The 15,563-nt window shown below is 34.0% G+C and overlaps 1 protein-coding gene across 11 annotated transcripts in view; it reads left to right on the top strand.

Annotated features, from left to right (window-relative positions):
• Positions 1-15,563, top strand: part of SOX6 (SRY-box transcription factor 6) — a 622,190-nt gene that overhangs the window by 283,888 nt on the left and 322,739 nt on the right. For all 11 annotated transcript variants that reach the window (XM_073216253.1, XM_073216252.1, XM_073216255.1 and 8 more), the window contains one exon: positions 10,769-10,976. In XM_073216253.1, coding sequence (XP_073072354.1) covers positions 10,769-10,976 — 208 coding nt within the window. The remainder of the gene's footprint in view (positions 1-10,768; positions 10,977-15,563) is intronic.

Here is a 15,563-nt window from a genome sequence, read left to right as displayed (position 1 = left end):
GAGTTTGAAAAGGCTTTCTTTGATTATTGAGTTGAACCACTTGCATTGAGCAGGAAAAACCCTACTCAGTTCTGTTCATGAACACATCTAATTGATGTGCCTTAATTACCTTGATGTGTAAATTATCCCGCTGATGGAATGTCCCCTACAGTAAGTTTTTCTTGCTTTCCAAGAGAAATATAACCTTTTAAAAGAAGAACAACTTCAAGATATTATTCCTTTTGCTAATACAGCTTTCAATGTGATGACATATTTTTTTATACTATTAACCTTCTAAGTATTATTTTAGTATTACCGCATTCCCTTGACCTCTAAGCATTATTTTTCTAGGTGATGCAAATTGAGTTCAATAATATATCTGTGTAAACCACATTCTCAAATCCAAAGTATAAATTACAAACCTTTGCTAAAAAAATTTTATAATCAGGTAAAAATTAGAAATGAATATTTATGCATTTGATTTATCTTCTTTATATTTCATTAACACCCTAGAAAATGGGAAACCTTATATAATAAAATGATTGGAAATTGTTTTGTAAACTTCTGCTTTCATTATAATTTAACTCTGATTTGTTTTCACTGCCAGTGTATTGAAAGTATCTAGAATACAATATTCTCAAGTTCATCCAACTGGGAAGAAATGTGTCCTCATTCAAGCATAGATAATTCATACTGATATAATGGAAAAGATTAATTTGCCTTGAAACACAAAGAATTATAACACTTCTTTTTGGCAATTACTGTTATTTAGGAATTATTGGTTAGTTCTAGTGGTAAATTAGTTTTTTACATAAACCCTGGGTTAACCAGGATTAAGTTAATATAATCCATGAACAAATTGAGAAAAATTTTGCTCTTGAATGCAGCGTTAATATTTGGCCTTCAATTGCATTGATTTGGAAGGTTACTGGGCAAGCAAGATCTAGTGAAGACAGGAGATTGTTGAGCTCCCAGAGTGACCACAAGAGCTTGGTGTGTATGACAGATAGACCAAGCTACTCTCTGTTCTTCTTTGGTCAAACGAGGCCATGAAGGGACTTCACTGCTAACAGAACAGAATCTTTATTAAGGAGCAAATGGATTTTACAGACTTTGATTGGGCTCTGATACTTTTTAATGTTAAGATTTGTAAGGTATGAAGAACATACTCTGACCTATTTCTTTTACATGTGACCTCAGCCTCATCATTTTTAAATAGACAATCAAGACATAGTAATTATTATATTGATATTTGTTCCTGGAGGCTTAATTACTTCCTCTGTTCCTAGTGGATCCCAACTACCTTACCTTTTTCCTAAAAGTTTTGTATCTTATTTTCTCTCTTTATGGACATTACTCTGATATGCTTGAGTGATTGCAGATTCCCCTTCCCCACAATGGTCCCACCTTCTGTCTTGAATTAAGGACAGGTTTCCCAAAGCCAAATTAAACAACATTTCAGCAGATTACTTGTGTCATACTACAAGCATTCTTCTACCCTGCCAACTCCAAGCTAGTGTCATACAACAGGTTCCTGGTACCTTCATTCTCCTGTTTTTAAGGCTGTTTCCCTGTTTTTGTAGAGGGCAGGGAGTTTTTCACTTCACCTCCTTTCCTTCAGATTCTTAATTCTGATGTCTTGGGTTTGTCCACTGTCTCAAAGTACTCTTCATTATTCCTCATTTGGGTGATACTTAAATGGGTTCCTGATGATCTGACTGATACCCATGTATACTGATGTATATATAAATACACAGTTATTTTCATAAGTGCACTGGTATCTCTCAAATGGGGAAGTGAAGTAAGCAACTGCAAAGGAGAAGAGCACAAGAATAGACTTGCCACTAGAGTAAGTAGTTACCTCTTAAGAAAAGCTCTGTGGAGTCATTTGAGAATCTCCCTGCATAGAAGCTTGTTTAGTAGGAACTTGTCCAGTTACACTTCTCTAACATTTGAATAATTACACCCCTTATTCCCCAATGCCTCAAATTGTAGATAAAAAATTCTTGATACAGTGGGAATATTTTCCCTGGGACTATTTACAGGAATATAAGAGGAAAAGGTGTTACCTCATAGAGGGCCTATGTTCATCTCTACTACTAATTTTCTGTGTGACCTTAGGGAAGTCACTTTATAACTCCTCACTTCAATTTCCTCATCTGAAAAATGAAAGATTTGGACTATAATTACCAAGTATCCTTGATGTCTAACTTTCTTGGTTTCAAGGTTAAAATGGTTTTTAGCCAACTCATCTTTGCCTAGTAGTTTTGTTTAGGTTGAGTATCATGTGGTAGTTTGAATACTAATAATTGTCAGGTGAAAGGAACTGCTTGGATAGGCAATGAATCAGCTAACAGCTGAACCTTGAAAGAATGGTGCTTCTTGTGTCTAAGAATTCACTTTCAGGTCTGCCTGCCTTAAGTCTTCTTACTCTCCATTTCCAAAAAGTTATACAGTATTCTCCACGCTGAGGCTGTCTGTCCCATGATATTAGATCTTTAAAGTATGATATCTGAAAGGCAGAGATAGTGTGCCTTAATTCTTTGTTTTTAGACAATATTGAGTGCATTCAGTTCAGAGCACCAGTCTTTAAAAGAGAGAGAAAAAAAACTGGTGCATACTCAGAATGATCAGGATGTGTGGACTGTGTCTTACAAAAAGAAATGAAGGAAACAGGAATGTTTTGTCTAGAAAAAGAGAAGATACAAGGATATAGGTGTGTGTATTAAAAGTACTGCTGTTCTGAGTATTTTCCATGGGAGCATAAAGAAGATAAATGATACAGGTTGAAAGAGCATGTATTCTTATAAGTAAGTATGTTTGACAACCCTCCCAAAGGTGGAATGCAGTGCTCTGGGAAGAGCTGCCTTCTGTTAGTGGAGATGTTTTAAGGAGAAGCCAAAAAGTCATTTGTCAGGGATGTCATGATAGCCACCATCACTGCCAGCACCACCATCATTTAATGAGCACTCACTATGTAGTAGGTACTATTGTAAGTGTTCTACTTCTATTAATTCATTTAATTTTCATAACAACGTTATGGGGTAGGTTTTATACTGCTATTACTATCACACCCATTTTATAGACAAAGCAATTAAGGCACAGAAAGGTTAACTAATTTATCTGTGGTTATATGGGAGGAGTTGGCAAAGCTCATATTTAACTGGAAAATTTGGCCTAGAAATTTGTTAGCTATTATACTGCCTTTTCTTGCAAAGGGATGGGGTTGAGCAATTGAATTTTTAAGGACCTTTGAATCTTGGGATTTTGATTCTGTTTGTGAAGCTCATTGTGTATAGATGATGCAAGGCTTTTCTATGTGCTTGTCTTGCCAAGTTTGGGACTTTAATATGTTTTCTATATTTAATCTGTTCATTTTTAAATATCATGATGAAGCCACTTTAAAACTTTGGGTATTGTAATTTGTTTCTTTGAATCAAAATAGCATTTAAAAAAACTTTTTGTTCATAGACTTTAGGAAACATGACACTGTAGCAAATATTGGTAACAAATCTATATTCTGACACATCAGAAATATTGAACAGTATAGAAATAATGTAAAGTGGTGTGATGTTATTCTAACTTTGAGAATGCTGTTTAAATCAGATATATTCAAGTATCAGTTGTAATAAAAGAGAAAAAAGGACACACTTTGTTTCTTTGTTAGGGCCAGTGTTACTTTTGTCATGAATGATCTGGTAATTGCAACCAAATTCAGCATTTTCATTTATGTAATCTTTTTTGAACTGATGCTGTTCTTTAACATATGTTGCATTCAATAAAAATATACTTTTCCTCTGTGAAAGAACCTATAACTGTTAGTAATTTAGTTTTCAGCATATTAAAAAGGTTAGATTTCCTTTGTTAACAAGAAGTTATTGGAACCAAGATTAAATATCTTTTTCTGTCAAGTCACCCAATAGTGTTATAGTAGAATCCCTCTCAGATAGCAGTTGCCAGTGAATTTTTGGTTCATCAAAAATAAGTTATTTAAAGTGGGGAATTGGAAAAAACAGTACATATATAGCAAATGTCTAACTTAATATAATATATTAAATATACATGTACATATGTAATCTATATAACTTGAACACTGAAGTGAAACTTAAAATAGATAAATGCAGTGCATACCAAGGTGGGTGGAACCATCTGTACTGGCAGAGAAGACTGATCACTGACATAGTTGAGTTCTCAGTACACAGTTATATAAAACAAACAAAAACAACTTGTAGTTGGTTTTGTTATTGCTTAATTTCCTTATAGACATTGCATTCTCTTAATTCCCCCAGTCATAGACTACCAGGAACACACTTGTAGTTGGACAAATTGGGTTTATTATTCACTGTAATAGAGAGAACACACACCCTAGAGAACCATGGAGTGTCTCAGTAAGTGTTAGAAAGAACCTTTTCTAGGGTTTGTGCTTGAGTGGTTTGGGGGAGAGCCTAAGGAAACAGAGATTGCTGTATTTGGGGGCCGTCAGAAATCAGGGACAGATCTATGAATGTGTATCTCAATAAACCTTGTAGGGAGGGCAGACTAGAGTGAGGATAAAGCTCTAATTTCAGAGACAGTATAACTAAAGTGGCAAGCAAAGTAAAACAAAAACAACATACAGTGCAATAAAAAATGAACATGTTCAATTCAGCCTTGCTAATGGGTGGGCAAAAGAGTAAGAGAGGATAGTATTTGGTCCCTACAATTACACTGGGCAGCAGGTAGGGGAGTTGATTTATGCAACTGCTTAGAGAGGCCATTTCCCAACTCTTTTCCCAGCTGCAACAACTTCCGCTTGTATGTGGGTTTCAACTCCATTGTTTAGGGACAAGATTCCATTCCTGACCTATGGTCTCTGGCTGTCTCAATTCTTAGCATCTTATCTGACTTTTGCAACCCCAGCCCATTGCTCTCCTTTGCTTTAGCATGGCTGCCCATTCACATTCCAGGTCAAGGTGCAGTTGGCAACTCAGCTGAATTAGAAAAGTAGTGTGCTATAGCTACTCCTGGACAGAGTGGAGGCAATCAATATGTAATTAGGTTAAGTGGGAATTGATAGTATCCTTAGAAAAAGCTAATTACAAATGCAAAGGTTATGGGAGCTTTGTGAAGGGCTAGATCTGGGTGGAATTAGTTTGGGATGACTTTATAAGGAAGGTGATGTGTGAGCATAGCTATAGAAGAGAGTAATATAGTTTAGTATTTATGACTTTGTTTAGATGAATGAATATAATAAAAACCTAAAAATGGTGTCAGTGATTATCATGACTGTATTTGCAGAATTGAAAATTGAAACAAAGGACAACTGGACAAAAGACATTTGAATTTAATAATAAGAGTAGTTATCATTTTTGAGTGCTTAGGTGACAGGCACTGTCCTAAATTGTTTATACATTATTCATTTCTTACAGCAAGTATTTGAATGTAATTAAACTCCATCCTATAAAAAGGAAGTCTAACTCCCATACCCTTGACTGTGGCCCAGCCTTGGTGACTTACTATTGAATAGTGGCCTTGATGGTTCCATCTGGCTCTTTCTGGGGACATGCACATTTGGAGGACTGAACCACTATGTAAGAAGTCCAGCTAGTCTGAAGCCAGCATGCTGGAGAGAAAAGATCATGTGGAGAGATTACATAGAGATAGAGGATATCAAAGACCCCCAGCCTCCAGCCCTGAACTCTTCAAGTGTTCACACCTGTGAGCAAAGAAACCTTTGCAATGACTCCAATCTTAGCCCCTGACTTAATGGCAACCTCATGAGAGACCTTGGGACATAACTACCCAGCCCAGATGCTCCTGAATTCCTGATCCACAGAAATCATTAAAGATAATTTATTATCTTTAATGATTATTGTTATTTTAAGCACTAAGTTTTAGGGTGATTTTTATACAATAGATAACTAATATAAGGTATATCTTGGTAACTCAGAGTTAATAACAAAGTGGAATTCCTATCTCAAAAGTAGGTGAAGTTTCTGGAAATGCAAGGCAACAAAAAAATTTAGAAGGTAGGTGTTATTGGAATTATGGCATCTTTTACTGTTGAGAGTGATTTTATTATAGCCCTGTGAAATGGAAAAAGCACTGCATTTGGTGTCAGAAAACCTACATTTAGATTTTAGCTTTGCCAGTTCTACCTGTACCAAATGGGGGAAGCCGCATGAGCTTCTCAGTATTACTATTCTTTTTCTTGCTGAAAATGAAGATGCAGAGCTTTGATATTCAGTTCTTGGCAACCCATTTTTAGAACAACATAGGGAGATTGTATCAGAGGAGAATGGTGAAGGGTCTGCAAGCCATGTCAAATGAAAAATGGATATAGAAACGGGAGAGTTTCACCTAGAAAAGGCCCTTAATTTAATCTCTCACTTAAGATAGTTGAAGAACTTAAACATGGAAGAGGAAATTGGTTGTGTGTATCTTTTGAGGACAAACAGGAAACAATGAGTGATAATGACAAGGATCTAGATTTCATCAGTACAGTGGTTCCCTTTCAAAGAATTATACTTATTAGAAAATATTATTTGAGAGCCCTCAATAGCAAAAATGCCAAGGAAAGAAAGCTCAATTATTTTTTCTGGGTTCAATACAGGGAAACTATAATACACTAACTCTGTAGACCTCCTGGAAAAGGCCAAATTATGTTTTTTAAAATACTTTTTCTTATTTCCTCCAAGCATCTCTTTATAAAATGATTTTTGTTTTTCATTATTACATAAGCAATATGTTCAGTAGTGGTAAATTAGAAAACAGAGATAAGCAAAAAGGGAAATAAAAACTACAAATAAACTCATCACCATTTAGAAATTACTAAAAGTATTTTGGTATGTATATTCCCAGATTACTTTTTTGTATGGACACATTTACTCTTACACACACGTACAGCAAAATTGAAGTTATGTAATAAATACTACAGTATATATATTTTCCATTTACTATAATAACTTGTAAATAAATTATGTTTAATAATAAATATTTAACTTTAAAATTGGTATTTGTTTTCTGTTTAAAAGTATTACTGATGATAGAACATTTAAAAAGAAGATAAAAACTACCTATTTCCCAACACTTAGAGGACAATTAACATTTTGTTAGATATTCTTTTGTCTTTTGCACACAATTTTTTCTTAAATGTATATTGATAGTTCTCACTAACATTTTTACTAACAATACTTTATGAATATTCCTACCTGTCATTAAATTTTCTGCAAAAATATGATTTTCAGTAATTTCAGATTCTTCTACCATATGGATGAAACCATAATGCCCTCAAATAATCCCTACAATTGGACATGAAAGTTGACTCTACTTATTCATCATTATAAGCAAAACTTTAAAGTAGTTAATGTTATATATCTATTATATCAATAAAACTAGAAAAAACATTAAAATAAAATTGCTCAGATTTTTCAGAAGTTGTCATTCAAAACTGTGTTTAATTGATTTCCAGTGAAATGCTCTTTAGATAATCTGAATCAATGTTGTTTTAGTCCTTATACTGGGATTGGGATCCTTTTAAATAATATTATGAAAGTTGGCTTCAGTTAGATTTGGTGGGACCACTGAGGTTAGAGGTTGAGAGAAAACAAATGTAGAATAAATTTTCTTTGGATGAACTAATGCTAACTCAGAGTCCCATGTGCTCTGCTTTTAGTGATGTGCATGTGTTCAGTCATGTTATACAGTGGTTGTTTTCACAAGAAAGATCAAAAGAAGAGAAGTAATCTCCTTTATGTTATTTTAAAAAATCACAACCAGGCATCTTAAAAATTTTCATAATTATATCAACATTATAAAATTAAGGCAAGGCACATTTATTTCATTGCCTTCTTAGGGATCAGTGTTTCTTAAAGTGGGGTCATAATTAAAAGACCTGTGTATCAGAATCACTCAAGATGTTCATCAAACTTCATATTCCTGGGCCACACCCTTCAGGGTACGGGAGAGGTGAGAGAATCTGAAGTTTAGTGGACTTGCCAGGGAATTCTACACATTGGAGCTTGAGAACCACTGCTTTAGGGAAATATTGTCTTGAATCTATCCATAGCTGTGCTGCAGTGACATGCTTTGAGATTTGAATAGATATTATCATTGGGCATCTTGCCTCAATTGGTATTTCATCGGACCTGTTTTGTTTTAGGAAATTACAGAATAGTTGAGCTATTTTTTTCTTAAGAAAACTTACTTCAAAACTATGTAGCCCCCTAGAAAAAAACCTTAGATATCCTTTCTTAAGTTTCTTTTTCTAATTTGACATATATTGCCTTTATCCAACATGAATCTCTTCATTGTAAGTGTTTGAATTTGTGTGCACCTTTACTCAGATGAATTGCCTATAGGCCTCCATTCATGAAAGGCTAATATTTCTTAAGCTTTAGCAAGTTAAAAAGTGAGGGCCAGGAACAAGAAATTTTTCCCCTTTCCATTGTTCCTAAGGATGGTATAAGATGACTTAATATGATTTAGGCCATTTATGATTTCATCCACTTCCTATATTGGTGCCTTGGTAACTAACATATTGCAAGTAAATCTTGTAGCTTTCTTGGAGATATTATAACTTTTTAGCTTTTTGCTCTCTGCTTCTTGGTAACATTGAGCCACTTTGCACAGATGATGGTGCTGAAGACAGGATGGATCAACAGTATGGGAACTCATGGTTATTGTCTGTACTGTAGGCTGGCAGGGACCACATTCCTATGAATAGTCTATTTCACAAGTAAGTGATGTGAGTGAATATGACTGAGATTAGTCTGAGAGAAGAAATGGGACTGTATGGAGCCTAAATACTCTAGGGACAACTTGAAGTTGTTAGGCTGGAAAGCCACTCCTAGCATCTTTCAATTTCAATTTGGGAGTGATGGGAAAATCCTGTTTGTTATAGTCAATGGTGAGTCATTTGTAGGTAACCATTTCCACATACATGTTGTTTTTGACTAGGTCTTTAATTCCTTAGGTTGAGTCAGAGTTAGTTTTTGTTCTTGATTTATGGGCTATAATACTATAATACTTTGCATTTGAAATGGAAGTGACTGAAGCATGATTGGTCAAATGGTGATTATTGGTTTTAAAAATCCTAGGTCAGGTTTCTGATAAGGACACTATTAAGAAGTCAAAATGGCTTTGGTAAACATATTTCACACAAATGTCACAAGCATCTGCTCTGTGCTAGGCATTGTGCTAGCAATGGTAATAGGGAGAAGATTAAGATTTGGCTCACAATATTTTTTAGTAACTTTTCTGAGGTACAAGTACCAACAATTTACCCATTTAGTATATACAATTTAATGGTTTTGGTATATTCATAGACTTCACAATATTCAGTGTAGTTTAAGATTGATAGCACTTTTTACCAAACAATTCCTTAGGTCCAGAGGGGAAAAAATGGTTCCTTGGTTCCATTCCTAGATCTGCTCCTTCCTTCAAAATAATAGTACCTACCATCTATTGAACACCATCTCCCATGAGCTCAGCATTGTGCCTAGTTGCTTTACAAATGCTGTCTCATTATATGCTCTGAATAACCCTGAAAATAAGTTTTATTCCTATGTTACATATGCTGACAATAATACTTAAATACTTAATCTAACATTTATTGAGTATAATTATCTCATTTAATATATCTGGAAACTTAATTCTCTAGATGCCATTTTCCTTTTTTCCTCCTTTTTCCACTTGATATTAATTCTATAACTTTTGCTTCATGCTTCTTCCTCTTGTTCTTGTAGCTTGCTTGGACTTCTTTGTGGAGAGAGGTTATAGAAGCAATAGATTTTCAAGTTTCTGATAAAAATCACAAAGGCTAGATGTTTTATTTTTTTGCACAATTTTTTATTTGTGTGAGAGAATAGTCATGCACAGTCAGATAACGTGATGACAGATAAGGCAAGACTACTGATGGACTATGGCTAAACAATAGTTGCTTGCAACCTTCAGTTCTGATTTAGAGAGATTTAAAAACATTTTCTTTCTATAAACTTTAGGTGTTTATTTTTCAATCCAAGATTTTCATTTTCTCCTTGAAGGTGGTTCTAAGCCTCTTACAAGTTAGCTAACTTCTCTGTATGTGAAATAATTCTTGCACAAACGTTTGTATAACAGACTTGTCCTTTTGTAAAAAAAAAAAAAAATCAAACATAAAGACATTTTTAAGTGCTGCATGAAAGGTGTGTATGTGGTGAGTTATCAGTGGTAAGGATAAAGAACAGAAAGAGGTTTCTGTAACTTTTAACAGAAACCAATTTTCCCCAAACCCCAGGATACAAAGATACTCAGGTTGGCTAACTTTCTGGCACTGATCTAGATATTTTATATATTTTCTGGTGAACAATTAACATTGGATATTGAAGCTAATTTCTTTATTGGTTCTAAATTTAAGGATAATGTTTCTGGGATACACATATTTTTTAGGCTGTGGGAAGAATATTACTAATAAAAGTGTCAGTTGAAAGAAAAACTTTACCAATCCTGGTAATTAATAATTGAATCTGAACCATTTTAAATGAAGGGTGTAAATGAATAAAAATTCAAAGTATTCATTTAAAAATTTAAGTTTCGGAACCACTTAGGATGCTTTCTAATTTAAAAAAAACCAGTTTGAATCTGCAGTTTTCTGGTTAGTTCCTTTGAAAATTATTTATTGAATATTTACCTTTTTTTAAGCAGAGATTATTAGCACAATTTATTTGTCCATCTAAGCATCATACACTATTATGCTGAGTTTGGGATTTTTCTCCAACAATATGCAAAGAAACAAAAGTTCTAATGGTTTTATTTTGTTTTGTTTTTCTAGGAGTCAGAGAATAATAAGTTATGTTCCCTATATTCCTTCCGAAATACCTCTACCTCACCACATAAGCCTGACGAAGGGAGTCGGGACCGCGAGATAATGACCAGTGTTACTTTTGGAACCCCAGAACGCCGCAAAGGGAGCCTTGCTGATGTGGTGGACACACTGAAGCAGAAGAAGCTTGAGGAAATGACTCGCACTGAACAAGAGGGTATGTGTGGATTTAGCTGTTGGTCTTTGTTCCTTCAAAGATTCCAAGCCTTGAAAAGAAAAGTGACTGGGATTTCAAGGGCCAGAGAAGTGCTTTATTGGCACCAGCTAGTGAAAGTTATTCAGAGGTTACCATAGCGATAGCACATTGTGATCCATTAGGAGTGGTAAGCAGATATCTCCATTTTTCAAAAACTGTGCATTTTATTTGGCTTTATGATAACAAATCAAGGTTTTAAACTGACTGCAATCTTTGCCCTGTAAAAAGGTAGTATGGGAGTTTTCCCAGTTGCAGCTTTTTCATTTTTCTTTCTTACTTCCTTGTGATGAGTAGTGTTTTATTATGAAGATAACAACTGTTTAAAAAACAAACAAAACAACTAATTTATTTCTCCTCATTTTTACAGATATTATGCATTTATAAATATTATTATTTTACCTTCAAATGTTGTAGAATTGAGTTGAGAGTTTCTAATATTGTTAAAGTTAAATGTTCAGTGGGTAGAGCTTTGACATCTACTGCAACATTCCACTTCCACCTTACTTATTCTTTTCATAAAGTCCACTTAGATTCACGTAGTCCTAAAAAACAGGTAAAGAAGACTCCCTAATAATATTTTTAAATTAAATAAATCAAGTCAAAGTGATTGCTATAGTTTTATTTTTTACATATAGATTTTAGACTTAAAAATGTAGGGTAATTATTCTGGGTTTACTACTGACATTATGAGTTAAAGTCAGGTCTCTGTGGTACTATAGGGAAATGTGGATTTGATATAAGGAAATTTTTTACGTAACTTAATTCCTGTAAAGGCTCATAAACTTATGTTTATGTTTCAAACTAATGTTTGTGAAAGCTCCAAATTAGTTTTTGTGAATGTGTCCATCATATCAATAATTTTTTGTGGAAGTTTCTAAAATGTATTACATACTTCCCTGTCTTACTAACCAGATTGCATGGTAAAAAATGTAAATTTTTTTGATGACTCAGTGTCATGATGCAGTAGACTATGAATTCTTATGCCTGTCTAATGACTGTGTGACCCTGGGGAAGTTCTTCAGTCTCCCTTAGCCACAAAATTTAAAATTTTGCATGTTACTACTACCTGACTCGGTAACCCAAACATTTTTGAGAATTAACTATAATAGTGAATATAATAGTCTATTCTGAACAGTAAACTACATATATTTGAGGTATTGTGATGATCATATTATAAATCTCAATAATTTTACCATGCTTAAATGTGATGATTCCCCTAGAGATTGTCAAGATTATTAGGACTGTTTGGTGTTATGTTTATTTCTCTGCAATTACAAAACTTTGAGATTCTTGGGTCTGCTTGAGAGAGGGATCTTTTTTGGTGTGTGTGTGGGTGGATTGGTTGCTCCTTCAATATCAGGTTGAAGGCTCTTACTTCTTAGTTGTGAATAATTTCTAATCTGTTTCTTCCATTCATTGATCAATTATGAAATAATATGATCATAACATTCTTTACCATATTTAAAATATGGACAGATATGTCTGGGTGAGTTGCTGAGATGTTCTGTGTAATATGTATGATTTTTAGTTCATGGGCTTCATGTTGACTCTTCTGGCTGCTCAGAGACTTGATTTTCCTTATTCTTGGCTATGTTCTAGGAACACCTGAGGTTGCCAAATCAGTGATCTCTGAATAAGTGAGATTGCTAGAGTACTTTTAATTTTGATTCACCAAAAAAAAAAATGGTTTTAGTTTTATAAGAAAGTGGTTTTCAAAATACTTCAGAGGGCTCTTTAGTGTAAAAATTAAAAAAATAGATTTGTGATGATTTTTTTTTTGTTCTGGACTGTTAGGGAATTTTAACTTATTTTTATCTCACAAGTGATGGTTAGTTTTCTATTCTTCCTGTTCATGACTGTGTGTTACAAATTTGATGCAAGAGAAGCACTTATAAGATGAGATTTCTAAGAGTCCTTTATTGCTATATTCCTATTTTTAAGGAATGTTTTTTATGTACTTAGAAAACTTTGATTGTTTTTTTAAAGTACATATATTTTGGGCATCAGAAAGTCAGGCATTTTTAGGTACATTAATGTACATAATATATTAAGTACAAATATGAAGTGATGAAAACATTCTCATCAAACTCACAGATTCCACAAGTCTGGGAGGGACAGTGAATATAATGTATGAAAGAAACAAAGCTCGAAACGTTTTGACAAACTGAAAATATGAACTTAAAACTAACCTGTCAAGATAAAATTTAGGTCTTACTGTCAAGTCCAGAGGTTGTGACTGAAACTCCTAGGTGCACAAGCAATTACTGAAGGAGATTCAAATAGCAGACACATGAATTTTAAAAAGCTATGAATTCAGGTGATAGAAAGCACAGTGAGGTCAGCATGGTGAATATTGCCAAAAAATTGCCAGTGCCATCTCATTCAGCATTAGTAGAATTACAGTATGTAGCATTCAAGAGGTGGTAATCCCTTAAACTTCCTGCTCAATAGAATGCATCTGAAGTATTGCGTTGAGTTGAGAATTTTAAGAGGGACTCAAAAACAGTGGGATATTCCCAGAGGATAACAATAGACATAACAGACACACAATTATATCAGAGGAATGGTTGAAAGAAGTCATAGTATTAACTGCAGAGAAAAGAAGATCAAGAATGACATAACTGCTGTCTTTAAAGATTAAAATAATGTGGAGGATGGATTGGGTTTATTCTGCCTAGCTCCCTGGGGATAGAATTATCAGGGAACCAGATTATTGTTTATAACAAGAGCTACTATCTAACAGTTGTAGCTGTCCATGTATGGAATAATTTCTTTGGAAGATAACAAATTGTCTGTGGAATTATGTAGTAATCTTATTGCCATTTTTAATAGGGCTATTGTAGAGGACAGATGATTGGTCTTTTTCCAGTGCCAAGACTCTATGAATTTTTATGAACAGTATGCTAGTATAATATTCTACAGTTCATAGATATATTTTTTATAGCCTTAATTAAGAACTATGTAGTATTCTGAATATTTTTCTACAACTTCTCTTCTTATTTTCAAGGTGTTATATTAGAATTGGGGATTCTTACTTGCTTACTTTTTGTTTTCCAGTGGATTTATTTTTTTAATGCATAAAGTAAAACCCATGGAATTAACCAAGAAAATGGATTATGTTAAAATATTAAATAATTTTAAGATTTTGTGATATTGTAGAAAGTGCTACTTCACCAATCATTAAATAACAAGATCTAATGTAGACTAATAATGTAATTTTGAAGTACTGATAAGCATATAAGATATTTTGAGATATCTTCAACAAATACAACACAATATAAAAGTATATTGTGATTCTATTGTTTATAATGTCATAGGCGATATGAATGTTTTATGGGTTTTGCCTGCACCCATAATGATGGAAACGCACATTTTCAATTAGAGGTTAGTGAAAAAGAATTTTCTCCATACAAGTTCACAGACCCCATGAAGAAGAACTCTTGGGGGTCTGTAAACCCTAGGTCAATAATCCCTATGCTATGTGATAGAAAAACAAGAAGGCCATTGCTGCCAAGTGCTATCCATTCACCCATAGTGAATGAAATAACAGTTTCTAACTTTGATGAGTTCATATTCTAGTAAGAGGTATAAGACATATACAACATTAACTCCAGTTCAATGTCTAGTATAGATAATTTCCATGAGAGCTATATAGATAAAAGTGTTACAGGGGTTTAGAAGATAGATTGTGCCTGCCTAGAAAGCCATGGAAAGATTCTATAGGGAAGTAGGTCTTCACTGGTCATGGAAAATGAAAGGATTTATGTAGGCAGAAATGGAGGGGAGGGACATTTCAGGCAGAAGGAATAGGTAGAGATCTTTAAAACAGCCAACAGTTCAGGTTCTTATTTACAGTGTGTGAAGATGCATGTGGGATATAAAACTGAAAAGGTAGATTGTGTCCATTTCACCGAGGCCCTTTAGTTCTTGGCTAAGGGGTTTGAACTTTATATTGAAGGTTATGGAGGAACCACTGACTGCTTTTTTCACACAATAAAGTGATGGATTAAAGCTTTCCTTCAGGAAAGTTAATCTGGCCGCACTATGTGGGATGTATGGGAGCATGGAGAGACATTAAGGAAATTGTTTCAGGCTTCAGATAATGAGGGCATGAACTAAGGCAACATAAACGAGAAAGGAAGAAGGGGTACATATGGAAAAGATATTAGGAGATAGAATTGTTAGGACTTGACATTTAAGTGAGGAGACTGAGAGAGAGGAATGGTTCTACAGTAGCTCCAGAATTTTTAAAGTTTGGGTGAGTAGGAGGGTGGTAACACAATTGATTAAAAAGAAGCAGAGGAATATGTTTTGGAGATGGGAGGAATGAAGATTTCTATTTTTTATTTTGGGTTTGATTCCTAATTTTAATTATGTTTGGAGTAATAGTATGGAACAGTATAGTGGGAGAACATTAATAATTATAGGAAAAGGTCAGTAAAAACTTTCTGATATATTTCTGATTCTATAATAATTATATTTTAAGTCTAAGGAGGTTTAAGAGCTCCACCAGTATTTTCCTGCCTGTGACCCTTTAAAGCCCCAAGT

This window comes from Manis javanica, chromosome 11, assembly GCF_040802235.1.
Source record: "Manis javanica isolate MJ-LG chromosome 11, MJ_LKY, whole genome shotgun sequence".
Taxonomy (NCBI): domain Eukaryota; kingdom Metazoa; phylum Chordata; class Mammalia; order Pholidota; family Manidae; genus Manis; species Manis javanica.
Note: the sequence above shows the minus strand (reverse complement) of the source record. Positions and strands in the feature narration are given on the sequence as shown.